General features: G+C 41.3%; 1 protein-coding gene across 9 annotated transcripts in view; it reads left to right on the top strand.

The window, feature by feature from the left end:
* Positions 1 to 1,876: 1,876 nt before the first annotated feature.
* The window catches only part of LOC122492682 (zinc finger protein OZF-like), a 31,427-nt gene continuing 10,030 nt past the window's right edge, over positions 1,877 to 23,273 (top strand). Inside the window, exons 1-5 of one of the 9 annotated variants that reach the window (XM_043596188.1) lie at positions 1,877 to 2,049; positions 3,059 to 3,132; positions 4,647 to 4,757; positions 10,292 to 11,260; positions 12,369 to 12,427. In XM_043596188.1, the coding sequence (XP_043452123.1) occupies positions 12,413 to 12,427 (15 nt within the window). In that variant the 5' untranslated portion in view covers positions 1,877 to 2,049; positions 3,059 to 3,132; positions 4,647 to 4,757; positions 10,292 to 11,260; positions 12,369 to 12,412. The other 8 variants (XM_043596189.1, XM_043596187.1, XM_043596186.1 and 5 more) reach the window with 8 other exon arrangements.

Here is a 23,273-nt window from a genome sequence, read left to right on the forward strand (position 1 = left end):
GGAGTCAAACATGGGTGGGGTCTTGCAGGCTCGGGGTAGTCCTTATTCCTTAAAAGGGTACTGTCAGGTTTGGGGGGGGGGGATGGATGCTTGGTCCTCCGGGTCCTCCACCCGAGCCATGAGACCAGTTGGAAAGAAGGATGTGACTAGAAAATCTGAGGTCAAAATGGAGGCAGCCCAAGTCCTCTTTCATATACCCCAGTGTTCTGGATGGGAGGTGTTGGAAAAATAATTAAAAATAAAGGGTCATCTTAATTCTGCCTAAACGAGTGATTTCAGATTTTGGCCTGCAGAACCATGGATGTAGTTACTATTTACCGATGAAGGATAATTCACCCATAGATATACAAGTATTTTTACACAATAAATGTATCATTTTTATTTACTGTTATATTTTATAACTATATATATATATATATTTCTTTTTTTGTAACTGTTTTATATATTAAAGTACCTGCCTTATTCTCAAGAGAGTCTGTGGTGGTCACTCCCACAAGCGATGGACACACACAAATATACAAGTCATACAGAAATAACCTCTTTAACAAAAATGCATACACCCAGACTCACTGACACAATAAATACACTTACATAGCCTGACTGGAATGATGTCTATTTGAGTCTTTACCTTGTGACAGACACTGTCATATCTCCATGAATACATACATACGTTTCATAGATTGCACCATGTTACTGGCGTGTGTGTTGTTTGTTATTTTTTATTTCAGAATATATTTTGAATATCCCTTGTATGATTTAGTATACTTCATCACATTTATTTTTTTTAAGTTTATGTATTATTTTGAGAGAGACAGAGTCTGAGCAGGGGAGGGGCAGAGGGAGAGAGAGGGAGACAGAGAATCTTAAGCAGGGTACTCACGGTTCCATGCACAGAGCCCGACATGGGGCTTGAACCCACAAAACTGTAAGATCATGACCTGAACCGAAATCAGGTGTCAAATGCTTAACCAACTGAGCCACCCAGGTGCCCCCACTTTATTACATTTAAAGGCTGCTGCTTGTTATTGTACTTCATGGATTAGCATATTTACCATAAAATCTACTGAATATTTGTATCGACTCAACTAAACTGTGAAGGACATTCTTTATATAAATCTTTGAATTATATTAGCATATAACCCAATAAGTGGAATTACTCGAGTGAATTATTGCTTATTTAAAATCTTTTTTATTAAAGTATGCATATATTTTCTGGCTTATTTAAAAAAAATATTGCGTCCTTAATTTAGAAAAGTTATTTTCCTTTTCTTCAATTTCGAGACAAACTCTGCTTGGTAGAGATGTTATTTTTTTACTGTATTGCTGGATTCCATTTTTTAACATTTTAATTAAATCCCCTATTCACAAGAACTGATAACTGATACATGCTTTCCTATTAGTTTTGTGTCTAAATGATACTCCCAGTTCTTTTTACTTTTGCAATCTTTTATTGAAGTTTCTATTTTCAATCACAGAAAAAAGGGAGCACTCACATACCATTGTCTATATTGGACAAATTTCACCTTTTGCCGTATTTGCTTTATCTTATGTTTGCTGAAATATTTTAAAGTAAGTTAGGTATATTTCACTCCTTAATACTTCAGTATGTATCTCTAAAACTAAGTACATTCTTTAATAGCGCCATCTATACTCAAATTCCCATAATTGTCCGCAAATGTCTTTTAAAGATTTTTTTTTCCAAAACTAGGACGCAGTAAAGGACCACAAATTACATTTCGTAGTTCTATGTAGGGCCAGAACCACAGACCTGCCATAGTAACAATCCCCATACCCTTTGAATGGGATAGGTTTATTTACATTTTTATTTACAGGAGTGCACGCGAAGGATTATGGTAGACGTAGTCTTGAATTTTATTTGCTTACCCAGCAGTACTTGCGCCCTAGCCGTGGAGAGTGCTGCGCAGGCGCAGCTCCGCCATCTTCCTGGTACCCCTCCTACGCCTACAGGTTTAGCGAAGCCCTATATTCCGTTTCCAGATTTCCCAATAACTCTCAAGGTCCTGGTTGCCCACCTTCCTAACAGCAGAGGTTAGAGCGTGGGCCGGGTGGGAAGCGGCGTTGACCCGCGGTGGGGAGGAGCGGGACCCCAGACAGCGGGCAGGGGCGTCTAGGTCCAAACCATTGGCTTGGGTTCGAATGGCCCCCCAGCTCTAAGAGGGTGGTTCTGCCGGTGCGTCTGCGGGACGGGGGTGGGGGGTGTGCGCATGCGTGAGGGTGCGCTCTGCTTGCGTGGAGAGCCCCGTGACTTTTGAACTTGGCTGACAGCTCTGTAACAAGTGCCGTGAACGTCATCACCTTTGTTTTTGTTCTCAGTGGCCTCAGTGTCTAGAGGGACAAGAAGTTCCAAGAGGTGCAGATTTGGGGTCCTGGGTGAAGGTTCCAAATATGAATTTGCCTCCTAATCTTATATCCTAATTTCTAAAGAACCTGTGGGTTCTTGTGAGGTTAAAGACCTGGGTCTCCAGAAACAAATCGCATCCTGAAGAGACCCTTGGGACATTTGATCCCTCCCCACAGTTTCAGTCCCAGAAAGGGGTAGATCCTGGAACTGCAGGGCATAGCATAGGAATTCTTTGTTTTCCTGTTGCGTAAGGTGCCACTGTAACCGAACTAACCTGAGTTCACTCCTTGGCGAGTGACAGATGCAAACTACACCAGGTCGAGTTGTACAAAGGAAAATTTGCAGCAGATAAGGAGCTCATGAGGCATAACTTTCAAAGCCTTGACTCCCTGAGTAAGGTTGAAGGGGTTCCTTTTATTTAGGGTTAGGATGAATATTTAGAAAGGGGATCTTTGTCATTGTATTGTAGATGGAGTAAGGTCCTGCAGTCGCCTTAAGGCAACCTACCTATACTCACACACATTCTGTGTTATGTAAATGGTACTCCTATTTGAACCAAGATGTTAGTATTATAATATGGTGGTTGCCGCACCTTCTAGAGGTCACTCCATGATCCCGCCTGCTCAGGGTTAAGCTCAAAGTGGTCCTGGCGGTGTTGGGGCAGTTGGTATTGGGGCATTCGCTGTCCCTTGACAGGTGATTCCAATTTCCATTTGCCTGCGTTTAGAGAAGCGAGAAAGAGCTTAAGGAAAAATGTGGAACAGAGATTGGTGAGTACAAGCTGGTGAACAGTAAAGGTTAGGTGTTAGGGTCTAGCAGGTGACAAATCCCTCCTCTAGTTGTTTTTTTTTTTTTTTTTTTTTTTCCTCTTCATTCTTGAGGGGCACAGGGCAGGTCCATCTTCTGTAGTTGTTTCCTGGTGGACATGGGCTTGGTCATTAGGATTGTTAGTAGAACAGAATTTTCCCTTAGCTCATTTTAGATATGTCTGTGGATCACCAGGTTTAACCTCAAACTACTCATATATTTGTGTTATGACCATCTGTAATTTTTGGCCTTCATGAATTTGCATATGAATTGTACCAGCCAGTTAACTGTGCAAGGTCCAAACAGCAGTAAGAGCAGTCGGATTATTAGTGGCCACAAGAAAAGGTGATCGACAAATTAAGGTATACATACCATGGGTGTCCTGGGTGTGCACAGGCTTTGCAGGCTCTACTAAGGTAAAGCCAGTTAACCAGTTTTGGGTTCCAGGAGACTAGGGTCCATTCCCTGTATTACTTCGTGATTTACTGGATCTCAGGCCCTCATCCTCAATGCCTTGGGTGGCAAATAAAGCAGTTCCCAAACCCCCTAGGTCTGGCCAGTCCTGTTCATGCTCTCGATTTGATTTTTCCATGTCCCAGCAGTACTGTGATATTTCTTTTCTGCACACTAATGGGTTTTGTTTGGAGAGCAATCATCATTAACGTCAAAGGTAAAAGGAACTATAGTTGTTGGGACTTGGCTGTCATTCCCTATCTCAGGAGTATACTTGTACCGTGGCTTTTGCTTTGAGGTGGAATTTAAGTATCATGTTATCCTCTCTGTATCATTAATAACTGGAGTAAGGTGGACACTTCGAATTGCCCTGTGGGAATGGCTTAGTTGTATAGCTATGGAAGGGGGGTTTTCAAAGGATTTAGGGGAGCTCATAATGAAGTTAATGTTATGGTCATTTTTTATCGGGTGGAACACAGGCCATACGGTTCTTTAGTTTGTTTCTGTTTGCTATGATTCTTCTTATATCTACTAGAGAATTTTGCTCCCAGGGATGCTTCTCTGTGTTTATGGCTTTTGACATCTCTAGCATATTGGTGACAAGAACTAATATTAAGAAGGTATTCATCATAAAAATCAGAACAAAGTAGATTGGGCTAGATCATTAATAATCATGGAGATAATGATGGTCTATTATGGGACCTGACAGCAAACAATACAGGCTGAAGAAAAAAAAATTATTTAGAGTTGGGAAGACTTTTTCTTTTCTTTTTTAAGTTTATTTATTTTAGAGAGCGAGTGAGCGAGGGGTAGAGAGAAGGAGAGAGGGAGGGAGAGAGAATCCCATGCGGGCTCTGCACTGTCAGCCTGAAGTGGGCTGGAGCTCACCTGAAGCGGGGCTCAAACTCTCAAACTATGAGAGCACAACCTGAGCCGAAGTTGGTCGCTTAACTGACTCAGCCACCCAGATGCCCGGAGAACTCTTATTCTTTGAGGCTGCACTTATCTTGTGTCTCTGGAACAGAAGTTTCAGGCCCGCGAGTGGTTCACTGGAGTCTCTGTTGTCATCTGGCACTGATAGCGTCTCCTTCTGGGTCTCTGGTGCAGACGCCTTCTTTACCATGGTGGATCTAAGGTACGACTCCCTCTAATTTTAAGGAGGGGTGTGTGGTTGATAGTACTGGGTGGGGCCCTGTCCATATAGGGTATAGGTGATTCTGAGGTGCCCCACTTTTCCTTGTTTGAGGTACACCCAGTCCCCAGGGTAAAGCTTGATCTCATTGGCTAGAGGGAGGCCGAAATTCCCGTATTTGTTGAGCATGTCCATCACCTATCGGGGATTAAGTATATGCTTAATGTCTACAGAAACCTCTGGGTCTGGAGGTAAAAAAAAAAATCAGGGAAGGGCCTCTTTTGGGAAGGGCCTCTTGTAAGTCATTTCAAATGGGCTGAGCTTTAGTTTGCCCTTTGGGGCAGCTCTCATTCTGGTGAGAGCTATTGGTAGTATCTTTAGCCAGTTTTCCTGTGTTTCCTGGCATAAGTTTGCCAGGGTGTTTTTCGGGGTTCTGTTAGCACATTCTGTCTTCCTAGAAGACTCAAGTCTCCAAGCAGATTGTCACCTCCACTTGATATTTAAGGTCTTGGCTATCTCAGAAATAATTATTGATGTAAACATTGACCCGTTATTACTTAGGATTGACCTTGGCAATCCAAATCGAGGAATTATCTTTTATTACGGCCTTTCTTATTTCATTAGCTTTTTCTTTCCTAAAGGAAAAGGCATCAGTCCATCCAGTAAATGTATCTGTAAACTCCAAAAGGCATTTAAACCCTCCAGGGGCCATTGGCATTACAGTGAAGTCTGCTTGCCACGCCTCCCCTGGCATTGTCCCCCAGATTTGAGTTGCTCTAACCAGAGGGAGTACCTAAGGTCTGGTTTGTACATTTTGTCCAGCAATAGGCACATTGGTTTGTTATTTTCTCAATAATTTCTTTCACCTTCACGATGCTCATGATCTTTATTAACCACAGGTATAAAGCTCCTTTACCATAATGGGTTGAGTCGTTTGCATTCTTAGGGAGGCCCCAGGCAGTCAGCTTGGGTACCCAGATTCTTCCATTGTTATTTATCATCCACCCTCTGATTAAGAGACCATTGTTAGCCCAATTTTAAGCCTCCTCTATCTCCTGGGGGTAGGTGGAGAAAACTTATTTAGTGATAGAGACAGAATTAAAGCTAGCTGCAAAATCTCCCTACTTGGCAACCCTTTTTGCGGCTGCATCAGCCAAATTATTTCCCTTTGTTATCTCTGAATTTCCCTTTGGATGGGTTCTACAATGAACCACTGCCGCTTCTTTAGGCTTCTGTACAGCTTCGAGCCGCCTGTGCATTTCCTTGCCATATTGAATTTCTCAATGGTTGCTGTAGTCCTCTTTCCCTGCATGTGGCTCCATGGACATGCATTATAGAGAAGGCATATTTAGAATCAGTGTAAATGGTTAACACCTTGTCTTTACCCAACTGGAATGCTCTGGTTAGTGCAGTTACTGCTGCTGCCGTTTGGGCTGAGGTGCCTGGGCCCAGGCCTTTAGCTTCTCTAGGAGGGTTTAAGGGTACTACTGCATATCCTGCCTTCCTAGTCCATTTTGTGTAAAACTGATTTCTTCTGCACTGGATAGACAGGTTCACTCTTGAGATCTTTGTGGCTAGAGTAAACTTGATCAAACACTTATGGACAATCATGGATAATCATCATCAGGGAGTAGGGTGGCTGGATTTAAGGTGTGACATGGCCTCAGTTGTGTCTGGGGGGCATCTCTCAGCATGGCCTGATATCATAGCATTCTGTTTTGGGACAGCCACTGATACATCCCTTGCTTTCCAGTAAAATAGAAACCTGGTGTGGGGTCCGAACAGCCATAGGTTGGCACGTAGTTTTTCTTCTTTTATCAAGATACACTGCTACAGCTCTTAGGCAAGGGGGCCAACCCTTGGCCATCATGTCCAATTGATTAGAAAAATATGCCACTGCTCTTTTTACAGGCCCCAGCATTTGTTTTAATATCCCTACTGTTGCCTCTCATTAACATGCAAATCAAATGGCTTAAGATCTGGCGGTGTGAAGGCTGGAGCCTTCCTAAGCAGGGCTTTAAGTTTATTGAAGTCTTGGCCCCAGGACTTATCGCTTGCAGATGAATCTGTTTCAGATCCCCAAAGCTTATTACTAAGAGGTTTTGCAGTCATCCCCAAAGCAGGACTCCAAACACAGCAAAAGCCAGCCATTCCCAAAGACTGATGCAGTTGTTAGCGGGTTTTTGGTGGGGCTAGCTGACATACTACCCTTTTTCTCTCTTGGAGGAGGCTTCGCTGTCATCTTGAAATAAACCCCAAGTACTTTACAGGTTCCTTAGAAATTTGGGCCTTTTCCTTTGAGACCATATATCATGTCTGCCAGGAAATTTAACACGGATCAACTGTTTTTGTCAGAAACTTTCTGGGTGGGACTAGTTATTGAAATATCATCTACATATTATAATACAGTGCTGTTTTTCTAAATTTAACTCTCTTAAATCTCGTCCCAGAATTTTCCCAAAGATGGTGGGGGAACAGTTCAGCAGTACTGTTGTGTTTGATGGGAGCCAGGATCTTCCCACTCAAAAGCAAATAGTTCTTGGAATTTAGGATCTAGTGGGATGCAGAAAAAGGCACCCTTTAGACCTGACACAGTGTAATATTTGCTGTTACTCAGTAAGTTGGTCAGTAGAGTATAGGGATTGGGTACTATAGGATGTATGTCTCAAACAGCTTCATTGACAGCTCTGAGGTCTTGAATAAATCTGTATTCCCTACTTCTGGCTTTTTAATAGGTAAAATTGGGGTGTTACCTAGGGATCTACATGGCCTAATCAACCCCTGTGTTAAGAAGATCCCTTGTATAGCATCTGGTTTTAAAGGGTATTGCCTTACCTGGAGCCGGCAATCTAGCTGTCTCAATTTTACTTTTACAGATGGGGCATTAATGACATGCCCCCACCTGCCCTTACACCCAGACTTTTCCAGTTGACTTGGCTTAAGGTTTTTTTTTGGGGGGGGGGTGGGGATTTTCTCTCTTTTAAATACTGGCATATGTTGTAATAATGCCATGAATTCGGTTCCTTGGTATCTAGGGAGTTAAATTTGTAATTTGCCCTGTCCTGAACTTAGAGTGACCCCTGTTTTGGCTAAAATATCTCATCCTAAAAGAAGAATGGGACATTCTGGCACAGATAGAAAACAGCATTTTAACATGTTTTGTCTTATTTCACAAGTCAAAGCCTCTAAAAACTTTGGTATCTCCTTTTCCCGAGACTCCTTTTATATTACAGTTTTTGATAGAAAGGCTACCCTTCTGGGTGTTCAGTACAGAGAAAGTAGCTCCGGAATCAAGTAAAAATTCAACTAGCTCTCCTCCTATTGGTAAGGTCACCTGGGACTCCTCGTAGGAGATGAGGATCTAATGGTCCAAGACCAGTGGGGAGCCCCATGGCCCTCTCATACCTTCAGTGAGGGACAAGTGAACTGATTCAGCTTTGTGCTTCTTCCTTTCTTTCCAAGAGCAGTCTGAGCAATCCTGTTTCCAGTACCCTTCCTGCTTACAGTGTGCACATTGATTGGACCCCAACTTTGTTTCTGGTCTCTTGGTCCCGCGGAGGGGGCTGGGAGCACTCACCCTTGGGGTGTCTTTCCTTCTCTTCCTGTAGGCCGGAGAGCTAACATCAAAGGAGACCTTGCTTTCTCATTTTCTGGTCTTAACGTCTTCCATCACATTCTTTCTATTGAACACCTCGAAAGCTAGTTCTAGAAGCTGAGGGGTTAGTTTTGAGACTCACTGCCAAATTCTGGAGTTTCCTTTGAATGTCTGGAGCAGGTTGAGGTATGAACTAGGTCATTAAGGACCATATAAACTATGCTGAGTCTCAGGGTCCCAGTTTGTATTTCATCTTGAGCAATTTTGCAGCCTTTCCGTAAAGGCTAATGGATTCTCATCTGTCCCGTGTTGAATCTCCCTTAAATTTAAGGGACCAATTTATACGAGATATGCTTATCTCCTTCATAGCTTTTTATAAATATAATTTATTGTCAAATTGGCTTACATACAACACCCCGTGCTCATCCCAACAAGTGCCCTCCTTATGCCCATCACCCATTTTCCCTTCTCCCCCAGCCCCCATCAACCCTGTTTGTTCTCAGTATTTAAGAGTCTCTTATGGTTTGCCTGCCTCCCTCCCTCCCTGCTTGTAACTTTTTCTTTTTTCTTTCTTTCTTTTTTTTTGTCCCTTCCCTTCTCCCATGGTCTTCTGTTAAGTGTCTCAAGATCCACATATGAGTGAAAACATAGGATATCTGTCTTTCTCTGACTGACTTATTTCACTTAGCATAATATCCTCCAGTTCCATCCACATTGCTGCAAATGGCATGATTTTATTCTTCCTCATTGCCAAGTAGTATTCCATTGTATATATAAACCACATCTTCTTTAACCATTCATTAGTTGATGGACATTTACGCTCTTTCCATAATCTGGCTATTGTTGAAAGTGCTGCTATAAACATTGGGGTACCTGTGCCCCTGTGCACCAGCACTCCTCCATAGCTTTTAAGAAAAGCCCTGATATGCCCTAAACTTTGTCTCCCATCATGGGAGTGGGGATCCCACTCAGGGTCAGCTCTTACCACTGCTGCCTCATTCGGTCTTCGAGGATTTGATCCTGGCTGATTATCAGCTTCTTGTCTGGCTTATGCTAACAAAGCAAATTTCTCTCGTTAAGACGGTGGTTAGCAAAGCTTGAATATCTGCCTACATCGGATTGTTGGTAGAAAAGACATCCTGCATTAACTTTGTAAATTAATCAGGTCAGCCCATAGCCCTTTAGTGTGTGCCTTCCAGTAATACAGGTCTGAGGTAAAAAACGGAATGTGGAGGGGCGCCTGGGTGGCGCAGTCGGTTAAGCGTCCGACTTCAGCCAGGTCACGATCTCGCGGTCCGGGAGTTCGAGCCCCGCGTCGGGCTCTGGGCTGATGGCTCAGAGCCTGGAGCCTGTTTCCCATTCTGTGTCTCCCTCTCTCTCTGCCCCTCCCCCGTTCATGCTCTGTCTCTCTCTGTCCCAAAAATAAATAAACGTTGAAAAAAAAATTAAAAAAAAAAAAAAAAAACCGGAATGTGGACATTATAGAGACTCCTGTCTCTTTCAGACTCCCATCTGTCTCTGTCTGTCTCAATGGAAACATCCCATCCCTGGCTTAAAATTGATCCCTAGTCTGGTAGTGCTATCTGGCAAAGGAGGATAAAGGGATACAGGAGACACAGGGGAAGGTTTGAGGATGTTAGTAAAGGTTTAAGGGCTGGTGCTTATAAAACTGGGGGAGCCAAGGCCTGAGTACCAGAGGAATAAGGCAGAGGCTGATTACGATCTAACGACTTGGAGGAGATGGTAATCTGGGCAAAGATTCCCTGACTTTAGGTTTTCTGGAGCAGGTCTTCTCCATCAGAGAATATAGGAAGCATTTTTAGGGTTTTAGGTTCAACCGTCATTTTCCAAATCTTAGAATTCCTTTGCAACCCCACATTTTGATACAATGCCATAAAACACTGACCACATGAAATCTCTTCCCATTTTCTCTCTTTTACAGAATAAGCTCAGAAGAAAGTCCTATGTTCTCAGGTTAAGGAAGGGTATTTGAATAAATGCTTTCCATTTCTGGAGGTTATAGCCCAACGGCCTCTCCTTCAGAATAGAATTCATCCCTCCCATATTCTGGGATTCTTTCTTAGGGTTTCCTCTTACCCTCCACAAAGTAATTTATAATGGTTAGTGGTGACACAAATGCCACGCAACCGCACCCACAATATGTATGAGACTCGGTTGACTTAAAACCAGGCTCACAAGGAGAGAAAGTTAATGCTAAGGCGTCTAAGTGGGTGTGGGTAGTTGTGCCTTACAGAGTAGTGGCTGGGGCACAGACTGCCTCTTCCATCCCCTCAGTGTCCAGGTGGTCCCAAAGGATTTATTGGCAGAGTGACTCAGGGAGAACCTGGTTTAGATTCAATAACTCAAGGCACACTTCCCTTTTTAAGAGGAAAAACAGAGCAGTACAGGTGTCCCCAACAGACAGATCAAACAGGTCAAACGGGTAAGATGGAGATATCCTTTACCATGACTGAGTCTAGACTAGTCTCAGTTGGGCCACTTTCTCGTTTGCCAGGCTGAGGCACTCAGTCTCTGAGTGGCCAGGTCTTGTCCTATGCCTCTCAGGGATGTCTGCACCTGACTCTAATTGAGTGTTCAGTCCCCCAGAGTGTTTACTGGAGAGGCCCTGTTCTTAACTGACTGCCGGCCTGCCAGGCTTTGTGAGACAACTCAAAGAAGATACTCTTCTAGTCACACCATAGGATCCATACCACCTACCTACCTCTGTGGAGAGATTTCAGAGCAAGGGGCTCAGGGCAGCCACAGTTCCTTCAAGGGGTCAGCAGCATCAGTCCAGAGGCACAGACCGCACAAAGGGAGAGTCCCCTCCAAGAATTCCTCTCCCAGTCCCCAGTGTGGATGCGTGAGCCCGGATGAACCGCTGCCAACTGCTCCATCGGTGGGGAACCAGGTAAGCAGACGGCAGGACCTCAGAAGGACAACAGTCCCATCTGCATTGCCAGATTTGTAACCCAAGTAACAAGAGTTTGCTCCTTGGTGTGTCCCAGATAGAAACTACATCAGGTGGAGTTGTTGCACAAAGAGGGTCATGGGGAGTGACTTCCAAAACCTGACTCCCCAAGCAAGGGTAAATGGGTTCCTCTGTTTAGGAATAGGATGAATATTTAGATAGGGAAGCCTCGTCCGCCACAGCTCACACACACACACACACACACACACACACACACACACACACACACACACTCTCACTCTCTCACTCTCTCGCACGCACACGTACTTTCACTTTAATAAACTTTCCCACTGTGTTGTGTCTGTCCTTGAGTTCTTTCTTGTGATGAGACCAAGAACCTTCGGTGACATCTTTGGGAGGGCTCTGGGGTCAAGGCTCCATGGCCCAGGATCTCCCCAGTTCACCCAGCAGCAATTTCTATATACCCCATGTTAATTTTCCCTATTTTTAACATCTTACATAAGTGTGGTACATTTGTCCCAATTAATAAGCCAATAAAGTCTGTATTTTCTCATATTTTCTCAGTTTTTCTGTAATGTTCTTTGTTCTGTGTTCCTTTCTAGGATACTGTACTACATTTAGTAGTCTTATCTGCTTAAGAGCCTCATGGCTGTGATCAGTTTCAAAACTCTCACTTCCTAATTAATTTCCTTCCTTTTACTCATATCTCAGTTCTCTAGGCTATTTATCTATCAGTATGGTAAAAATACTATATTTCTTCCCAACTGTATGCAGTGACATCATGTGGGTAGTTTGAAATTGGCCATGGCAGGAGTATTTATGCCTCCAAAATTGGCAAAAAAGTCAGAGCTTTTTAAAAAAAAAATTTTATTTATTTTTTTGAGAGCCTGTTATTAGATATTTTCCTCTGTTGGCACTACCTCTGTGTGGCCGTCTCTTTTCAGGAGCCAATAGGACAGTGTCCCATAGGAAGGCATTTTACCCACTGGTGTACAGAGTATTTGTAGGCAGGTAAATCCAGGAGCTGTAGGGGAGGCAAGATGTAGGGGAGTCATTTATGACTCATCTCTGTTTTGTTATTTCTCAGTTGTATCTGCACAGGACTCTATGCTTTTGTAAGAACGGCAGAAAATGGACAAATCCCAGGTGAGTTGTTTTTTATTATTATTTCCTACTTTGTTTACATTAGATCTTCTGAATAAGGTATAACCATTAAGATGTAAATGTAGAAATAGGTACATGTCAACTTAGGAGGAAATATGGAGTAGCACATTAGTAGCAGAGCTAAGGGCACAGTGTGGCAGTAACCTTCAAGTGCTTGAAGTTTCTATGCTGAGCTCTACATTTGTCTTGGATAGCAGTAGCAACCATTACTATAGGAAGTAGCAAACATTATTACAGGAAGTGCAATGAAAATAAGAATAAACCATAATGATTCTTAATGGGACATAAAGACTGTCCTGAAACTGAAGTCTGAGAACACGGTAGAAAGAGAGGACATATTGCCAAAGCATAGCTGGTTTAGATTATCAAGAGATCATACTACTCAGATCTAAACAATGAGCTGTTCATGGTCCACTCAAATCTGGGATAAAACCTTCTAGTATCTTGAGAAGTGATGAAGGGCAATAGAAATAATTTACTGTAACTCTTCATGAAAATGGTTTTGGTTTTTGTTTAGAATTTCATGTGCTGGTTTTCAGCAGGAAGTTCAAATTATATTCCCTGGAAAATATTTCTGCACATCATGTTTCCATTTTAACCCATTGCATGCAATTTTGGTTCTTTCCCACCACCTGCCTGAATTTGTTCTGGTGAAAATTCACCAGTGAATGTGATCTTACTGCTTGGCAACATTTCTTCTTTTCCAATAAAGCATTTAATATTTTAAATTTCCATCTAAGCACTACTTTAATTGCATCTCACAAGTTTTTGTAAGTTGTGTTTTCACCTTGATTCCACGTAAAATATTTTCTATTTCCTTTGAAACTTCTGTTTAACCCCGGGGTTATGTAGAATTGTGTTATTTAATTCCCAAGTAATTGGAGATATCCAGAGATTTTTCTGTTACGGATTTCTAGTTTGGCCAACAAACATAATATGTATGATTTCCTTCCTTGTAATTTCATTGAGATTTGTTTTACGGCCCAGAATACAGTCTATTTTGATGACTATCCCACTTGCGCTTGAAAGTAAAAGTATATTCTACAGTTGTGGGGTGGCATGTTTGGTAAATGTCACTTAGGTTTAGTTAAGTGATGGTGTTGTTTAGGTCTTCTGTAGTCTTTCCAATTACCTCTTTACTTCTGTTAATTACTGAGAGAAATATTGAAGTCTCCGACTGTATTACTCTGTTTCTCCTTTCAGTCTTATCAGTGTTTACCTCGTATTTTGAAGATCCTTGATAGGTGATATGTATTTGATTTTGTCTGGGAAAATTGACCCTTTATCATTAAAGTAATGTGCCTACTTATCTTTGATAATATCTCATATAGTCTATTTTGTCTGATATTAACATAGCTACTCCAGCTTTCTTTGGATTATTGTTTGTGTTGTATTTCTCCATTTATCTTTTTTTTTTAAACATTTTCTTAATGTTTATTTATTTTTGAGAGAGAGAGTGAGACAGAACGTGAGTGGGGTAGGGCCAGAGAGAGGGAGACACAGAATTGGAAGGAGGCTCCCAGCTCTGAGCTGTCAACACAGAGCCCAATGTGGGGCTCAAACCATGAACCGGGAGAACATGACCTGAGCCGAAGTCGGACACCCAACCGACTGAGCCACCCAGGCGCCCCATCCATTTATCTTTAATGTATGTATTTTTATAGGTAAAGTTGAGTTTCTTCTAGACAGTATGTAATTTGTCCTACTTTTTTTATTTTTTTTTTATTTTTATTAAAAAAAAATTTTTTTTTAACGTTTATTTATTTTTGAGACAGAGAGAGACAGAACATGAACAGGGGAGGGTCACAGAGAGAGGGAGACACAGAATCTGAAACAGGCTCCAGGCTCTGAACTGTCAGCACAGAGCCCGACGCGGGGCTCGAACTCACAGACCGTGAGATCATGACCTGAGCCGAAGTCAGACGCTTAACCGACCGAGCCACCCAGGCGCCCCTGTCCTACTTTTTTAAAAATCCAATCTGACAATCTGTTTATCTGGTATGATCAGAATATCCACATTTAAAAATTGATTATTGACATGTAGGTTAAAATCTTCCATTTTGCTAGCTATTTTTCTATTTGTTCTTTATCTTTGTCTTTTTCTTTTCTTGGATTTTAGTTGAGTGTTTTCTATTATTCCATTTTATCCTTGCTATTAACTTATTATTTATACCTCTTTTTTAAAGTTTTAAAATAACCAAGGACTTGGGTGCCTGGGTGGCTCATTTGGTTGAGTGTCTGACTTTGGCTCAGGTCATGATCTCACCTTGAGTTTGAGCCCCGCATCGGGCACTGTGCTGACAGCTCAGAGCCTGGAGTCTGCTTCAGATTCTGTCTCCTTCTCTCTCTACCCCTCCCCGCCCCTCACTCTCTCTCACTTTCTCTCTCAAAAATAAATAAACATTAAAAAAAATTTTTTTTAAATAGCCAAGGACTTATAACACACATTTTTATTTTATTTTATTTTATTTTATTTTATTTTATTTTATTTTATTTTATTTTATTTTATTTTTTATTTAAAAAAAAATTTTTTTTTTTCAACGTTTATTTATTTTTGGGACAGAGAGAGACAGAGCATGAACGGGGGAGGGGCAGAGAGAGAGGGAGACACAGAATCGGAAACAGGCTCCAGGCTCTGAGCCATCATCAGCCCAGAGCCCGATGCGGGGCTCGAACTCCCGGACCGCAAGATCGTGACCTGGCTGAAGCCGGACGCTTAACCGACTGCGCCACCCAGGCGCCCCTACATTTGGGTCTTTAATCTATTTTGAGATTATTTTTGTCTGTAGTGGTCCAGTTTCTTTCTTTTGCGTGTCGCTGTCCAGTTTTCCCAGCAGCATTTATTGAAGCAGATGTCTTCCCTATTGTATATTCTTGCCTCCATTGTCATAGATGAAGTGGTAGTGTGTGTGTGTGTGTGTGTGTGTGTGTGTGTACACATACACACACACAGATACGCACATACACATATAGGTTTATCTCTGGACTCACAGTTCTGTTCCATTGACCTACATATGTATTTTTGCAACAGTATCATACTGTTTTGATTACTCTGTCATTGTAGTATTTCTGGAAATTTAGGATTGTGATACTTCCAGCATTGTTCTTTCACGACATTCTTTGGCTATTTGAGATCTTTCATGGTTCCATACAAATTTTAGGAATTTTTGTTCTAGTTTTGTGAAAAACAGTATTGGTATTTTGATAGGGATTGCAGATCTGTACATTGCATTGCATAGTATGGACATTTTATTTTAATTTTTTTTAATGTTTATTTTTGAGAGAGAGACAGAGCATGAGAGGGGGAGGGGAAGAGAGAGAGCAAGGGAGACACAGAATCTGAAGCAGGCTCCAGGCTCTGAGCTGTCAGCACAGAGCCTGACGTGGGGCTCTAACTTACAAGCTGTGAGATCATGACCTGAGCCGAAGTCGGATGCTCAACCGATTGAGCCACCCAGGCGCCCCGTTTTCTGTTTTCTTATTAACGCAACAGATTTATGTGATTGATTTTGTATCCTGCAACTTTACTGAATTCATTTATTAGACCTAATAGTTTTTTGCTGGGGTTTTTAGCTTTTTCTATATGTAGTATTATATCATTTGCAAGTACTGACAGTTTTATTTCTACCTTACCAATTCAAATGCCTTTTATTTCTTTTACTTGTCTGATTGCTATGGTTAAGAATGCCAGTACTATGTTGAATAAATTGATGAGAGTGGACATTCTTGTCTTGTTCCTGATCTCAGGGCAACAGCTTTCAGATTTTCACCATTGACTATGACATTGATTGATTTGTGTATATTGAACCATCCTTCCGTCCCTGGAAGAAATCCCACTTGATTGTGGTGAATGATTTTTTGAATATATTGTTGGATTAAGTTTGCTAGTATTTTGCTGAGGATTTCTTTTTGTGTGTGTCTTTGTCTGTTTTTCTATCAGACTAATGCTGGCTTCAGAGAGTAAATTAGGAAGCATTCCTTCCTCTTCTGTATTTTGGAGTAGTTTGAGAAGGATAAGTATTAAGTCTTTAAATGTTTGGTAGAATTCACCTGTGAAGCCATCTGGTCCTGGTCCTGGACTTGTGTTTGTTGGGAGTTTGTTTGTTTTTTTTTAAAGTTTATTTTTGACAGAGAGCTTGCATGAGCCAGGGAGGGACAGAGAGAGAGAGCATCCCAAGCAGATTCCACGGTGTCAGTGCCGACCCTATTGCGAGGCCTGATTCTATGAACTGTGAAGTCATGACCTGACCAGAATCAAGAGTTGGATGCTTAACTGACTGAGCCACCCAGGTGCCTCTGTTGGGAGTTTTTTGACTTCCAGTTCAGTTTCATTTCTAGTAATTTTTTTACCAGGTTTTTCTGGTGTTCTAGGAATTTATGTTATTTATTTATTTATTTATTTATTTATGTGTTCTATGTTTTAGGAATTTATTCATTTTTTTCTAGATTGTCCATTTTTTCTAGGTTGTCCAGTGTAATTTTTATGGTAATACAATCTTTTGTACTAATGTGTCATTTTTAACTTAGCTTCATTTCTGATTTTATATGTTGGATTCTTTTCACGTTTTTTTCTTGGTTAGTCTGGCTAAAGGTTTATCAATTTTGCTTATTTTTTCAGAGGACCAGCTCTTAGCCTCACTGATATTTTCTTTTTGTTTCTTTTTAGTCTTTATTTCATTTATTTCTGCTCTGATCTCTACTATTTCCTTCTTTTGTGCTAACTTTTGGTTTTGTTTTTCTTTTTCTAGTTCCTTTAGACGTTAGATCATTTATTTGAGTTATTTCTTGATTTTTGAGATAGGTCTTTATCACTATAAATTTCTCTTAGTATTGCTTTTGCTGTGTCTCAAAGATTTAGGACTGTTGTGTTTTCATTTCTGTCCATATATTTCTTGATTTTGTCTTTGATTTCTTCATTGACCCATTGGTTGTTTGGTAATATGTTATTTAGACTTACATTTAGATTTTACATATTTGTGTTTCTTCTAGTTTTTTTCTTGTAACTGATTTCTAGTTTTATCCTTTTTTGGTTGGAAGAGATACTTGATATGATTTCATTCATCTTTAAATTGTTGAGACTTGCTTTGTGGTCCAGCATGTGATCTGTCCTGGAGAATGTTCCATGTGCACTTGAAAAGAATGTGTATTCTGCAATTTGTGGGTAGAATGTTCTATAGATGCTGTTATGTCCATCTGGTCTAATGTGTCATTCAAAGCCACTGTTCCCATATTGGTTTTATGTTCTAGCGATTTATGCATTGATTTAAGTGAGTTGTTATAGTCTCCTACCATAGTATTAGTGTCAGTTTCTCTTTTCATGTGGTAATATTTCCCTTATGTGTTTGGATCCTCTTTACATTGGGTGAATATATTTTTTCAATTGTTATATCCTTTTGTTGGGTTTGATCCTCATCCCTTTGTTATTGTTAATGACCGTTTTTGTTTTTTGTTACCGTCCTTGTTTTAAAGTGTATTTTGTTTGATTTTGATAATCCCTGGTGCTTTTAGAATTATTATTTCATTTGCTTAAAGTATTTTTTCCATTCCTTCACCTTCAGTATCTTTGTTTCTTTAGTTCTGAAGTGAGTCTTTTGTAGGCAGCATATAGTTGGGTCTCGTTTTTTTATCCATTAAGTCACCCTATGTCTTTTTATTGGAACATTTAGTTCATTTACATTTAAAGTAATTGTTGATAGGTATGTACTTACTGCTATTTTGTTAATTGTTTTCTGGTTGTTTTGTAGTTGTTTTCTGTTCCTTTCTTCTCCTGCTCTCTTTCTTTGTGGTTTGATGGTTTTCTTTAGTGTTTTGCGTGGATTCCTTTCTCTACATTTCTTTGTGCATCTGTTAAATGTTTTCAGTTTGTGTTTACCATGGGGTTAAGGTACAATATCCTATGTGTATGGTACTCTATATTATGTTGAAGGTCGCTTAAATTTGAACATACTATAAAAGCACTAAATTTTTACTTCCTCTTCAGTGTTTTACCTATGTGATGTGACATACCTTTTTATTTTGTGTATCACTTGAGTAATTTTTGTAGATATAATTGATTTTACTATTTTTGCATTTTAACTTCCATAGTGACTTTATAAGTAACTAATCTACTACCTTTACTATATGTTTGCTTTTACTAGTGAAATATTTTTCTTTCTTAATTTTCCTACTTGTGACCTTTTGTCTCCACTTCAAAGAGTTCCTTTAAAATTTCTTTTGAAGCTGGTTTAGTGGTGATAAACTCTTTTAACTTTGTTTTCTTTTGAAAACTCTTTATCTCTTCAATTCTAAGTGATAGTGTTTCTGGGTAGAATATTCTTTTTTGTAGGTTTTTTTCTTTACAGCACTTTGACTACATCATACCAGTCTCTTCTGGCCTGTAAAGTTTCTGCTGAAAAATCAGTGATAGCCTTATGGGGTTTTTGTTATGTGTAACTGCTTTTCTCTTGCTGCTTTTAAGACTATCCAGGGGTGGGGCGCCTGGGTGGCGCAGTCGGTTAGGCATCCGACTTCAGCCAGGTCACGATCTCGTGGTCTGTGAGTTCGAGCTCCGCGTCGGGCTCTGGGCTGATGGCTCAGAGCCTGGAGCCTGTTTCCGATTCTATGTCTCCCTCTCTCTCTGCCCCTCCCCCGTTCATGCTCTGTCTCTCTCTGTCCCAAAAATAAATAAACGTTGAAAAAAACATTAAAAAAAAAAAAAAAGACTATCCAGGGGCGCCTGGGTGGCTCAGTCGGTTAAGCGTCCGACTTCGGCTCAGGTCATGATCTCACAGTTCGTGGGTTCGAGCCCCACGTCGGGCTCTGTTCTGACAGCTCAGAGCCTGGAGCCCATTTCAGATTCTGTGTCTCCTGTCTCTCTCTCCCTCTCCCCTGTTCATGCTCTGTCTCTGTCTCAAAAATAAAAAATAAACAGTAAAAAAAAAAATTAAAAAAAAAAAGACTATGTTTTATCTGATTTGTGTCAATTATGTGTCTCAGTGTGGGCCTCCTTGACTTCATCTTGTTTGGGGCTCTCTGTGCATCCTGGACTTAGGTGTCTTTTTCCTTCTCCAGATTACGGAGGTTTTCAACTATTATTTCTTCAAATAATTTTTCTGTTTCCTTGTCTCTCTCTTTTTTGGGGTACCTCTATAGTATAAATGTTACTTGGCTTGATGATGTCACAGGGCTCTTTTAACTTACCCTCAATTTTTTCTTACACTTTTTTATTTTTGCTGTTTGGCTTGGTTGCTGTCTTCAGGATTGCTGATCCATTCTTCTGCATCCTCTAATCTATTGTTGAAGAAGTATTCTAATGTATTTTAAATTTCAGTTATTCTATTCAGCTGAGTAGTTCCTTTTCATATTTTATATTTCATTGTTGAAGTTTAGGTTACTTCATTCACTCTTCTCTCAAGTTTGGTATCTTTATGACCATTACCTTGAACCATATGTGGCACATTGGCTTATGTTTATTTCAGTTAGCTCTTTTTCTGTTGTTTTGTCTTGTTCTTTCAAATTTTATTTTATTTTTAAATTTTTTTTTAACGTTTTATTTATTTTTGAGACAGGGAGAGACAGAGCATGAACAGGGGAGGGTCAGAGAGAGGGAGACACAGAATCTGAAACAGGCTCTAGGCTCTGAGCCGTCAGCACAGAGCCCAACGCGGGGCTCGAACTCACAGACCGCGAGATCATGACCTGAGCCGAAGTTGGTCGCTCAACCGACTGAGCCACCCAGGCACCCCTCAAATTTTATTTTTAATGTTTATTCATTTTTTGAGAGGCAGAGAGACACAAAGCACAAGCTGGGGAGGGGCAGAGAGAAGTAGACACAGAACCTGAAGCAGGCTCCAGGCTCTGAGCTGTCAGCACAGAGCCTGACATGGAGCTTGAACTCACAAACCGTGAGATCATGACCTGAGCTGAAGTCAGATTCTTAACTGACTGAGTCACCCAGCTGCCCCTGTCTTGTTGTTTAATTTGGAACATATTCCTCTGTCTCCTCATTTTGTCTACCTCTCTGTTTCTACGTAATAGGTAGGTCAGCTATGCATCCTCATCTTGAAAGTACTGGCATTGTGTAGATAGGGTTCTTTTCCCTGTTGTGCAGTCCCTCTGGTCACTAGAACCTGATGCTTCAAGGGTGTCCTATTATTGCTGAGCTGTGATTGCTGTGAGCATGCTGATAGGTGTATCTTGCACTCTGTCAGCTACCAGTAATGACCCGCTTTGCCTGCTGCATGCACACTGGGGTGGGAATCTTTCTCCCTGTCTAGCCAAGAGGCTTAGCTGCACCATGCCAGCTTGCTCACAGGTTGAGCCAGTACTCAGCCTGGTTGTCTGCATTTAGCTGCTGGGACAGCTTGGGTGCACTGATCACAGCTCCCTGCACGACCAACTGAGAGTCTCAGCTGCTTGAGCTGTAGGTGCGTTGGTATGTGCGGTTAGCTCCCCACCTCCCCAGGGCTTGAGTCACTTTGGAGAGGCACTTTCCTCACCGGGGCTGCCTGCCAGGTGGGTGGGCTGGGAGCGGTTTTGGAGACGCACCCTCCTGGGTGGGTTGATGGAGTAGGTCTTTAGAGGAGCACTGGGTGGGGTACATTGTGGTAGAAACGTAGATGCAGAGTGTTTGTACTGGCTTGTATAAATGTCTGGCCAGGCTCTGGGAGGGCAAAGAAAATAGTGCCTTCTATTGGCACAAAAACAGACACATAGACCAATGGAATAGAATAGAAACCCCAGAACTAGACCCACAAACGTATGGCCAACTCATCTTTGACAAAGCAGGAAAGAACATCCAATGGAAAAAAGACAGCCTCTTTAACAAATGGTGCTGGGAGAACTGGACAGCAACATGCAGAAGGTTGACACTAGACCACTTTCTCACACCATTCACAAAAATAAACTCAAAATGGATAAAGGACCTAAATGTGAGACAGGAAACCATCAAAACCTTAGAGGAGAAAGCAGGAAAAGACCTCTCTGACCTCAGCCGTAGCAATCTCTTACTCGACACATCCCCAAAGGCAAGGGAATTAAAAGCAAAAGTGAATTACTGGGACCTTATGAAGATAAAAAGCTTCTGCACAGCAAAGGAAACAACCAACAAAACTAAAAGGCAACCAACGGAATGGGAAAAGATATTCGCAAATGACATATCGGACAAAAGGCTAGTATCCAAAATCTATAAAGAGCTCACCAAACTCCACACCCGAAAAACAAGTAACCCAGTGAAGAAATGGGCAGAAAACATGAATAGACACTTCTCTAAAGAAGACATCCGGATGGCCAACAGGCACATGAAAAGATGTTCAGCGTCGCTCCTTATCAGGGAAATACAAATCAAAACCACACTCAGGTATCACCTCACGCCAGTCAGAGTGGCCAAAATGAACAAATCAGGAGACTATAGATGCTGGAGAGGATGTGGAGAAACGGGAACCCTCTTGCACTGTTGGTGGGAATGCAAATTGGTGCAGCCGCTCTGGAAAGCAGTGTGGAGGTTCCTCAGAAAATTAAAAATAGACCTACCCTATGACCCAGCAATAGCACTGCTAGGAATTTATCCAAGGGATACAGGAGCACTGATGCATAGGGCCACTTGTACCCCAATGTTCATAGCAGCACTCTCAACAATAGCCAAATTATGGAAAGAGCCTAAATGTCCATCAACTGATGAATGGATAAAGAAATTGTGGTTTATATACACAATGGAGTACTACATGGCAATGAGAAAAAATGAAATATGGCCTTTTGTAGCAACGTGGATGGAACTGGAGAGTGTGATGCTAAGTGAAATAAGCCATACAGAGAAAGACAGATACCATATGGTTTCACTCTTATGTGGATCCTGAGAAACTTAACAGGAACCCATGGGGGAGGGGAAGGAAAAAAAAAAAAAAAGAGGTTGGAATGGGAGAGAGCCAAAGTATAAGAGACTGTTGAAAACTGAGAACAAGCTGAGGGTTGATGGGGGGTGGGAGGGAGGGGGGGGTGGGTGATGGGTATTGAGGAGGGCATCTTTTGGGATGAGCACTGGGTGTTGTATGGAAACCAATTTGTCAATAAATTTCATAAAAAAAAAATAGTGCCTTCTAGCTTCCTCGTTTTTGGAAAAAGCTTCTGCAGATCCCCACCCTTCCTGCACACATCCTAAAATTAGTCAATAAATTTTCATGTGTACCCCCAGGTGCTTTTCAAATGACTGCTTTTATGCTGGGATTATAATAACAGTGATTTTCTTCTAACACATTAGGCATGTCACTTTGTTGTGTTCTAGTTTTTATGGCTCCTGGTGAAATTGTCTTTATTCCTTGTCTGTAATGTTTCTTTGTTCGCTGGCTGCACTTAGGATTCTCATTCTTCTCTCTCTCTTTAGCGGTTTTAATATGTTGTGCATTGTTATGCTTTTGGGAGGCATTTATGCTACTTGGTATTGTTGAGCTCCTTGGATCTTAAGTTTGTTTTCTGTCATTAATTGGGAGAAATTTTAAGACACTATTTCTTGGGGTTGCCTGGGTGTCTCCGTCGATTAAGTGTTCAGCTCTTGATTTTGCTCAGGTCATGATCTCACAGTTCCGTGAGTTCGAGCCCCATTGGGCTCCATGCTGATGGTGCAGGGCTTCCTTGGGATTCTCTCTCCCCTTCTCTCTGCTCTTCCCCCACTCATGCTGTTTCTGTCTCTTTCAAAATAAATAAACTTTAAGACACTATTTCTTAAAGTGTTTTTCTGTTCCATTCTTGACCCCACCCCCCAGGTCCCAATTATGCATATGTCAGAACATGTTATTATATTTCACAGCTTTCTAATGTTTTGCTTTCTGTTTTTCATTTTTTTCTTCTCTTTCAG

This window comes from Prionailurus bengalensis, chromosome D2 (genome assembly GCF_016509475.1).
Source record: "Prionailurus bengalensis isolate Pbe53 chromosome D2, Fcat_Pben_1.1_paternal_pri, whole genome shotgun sequence".
Lineage (NCBI taxonomy): Eukaryota > Metazoa > Chordata > Mammalia > Carnivora > Felidae > Prionailurus > Prionailurus bengalensis.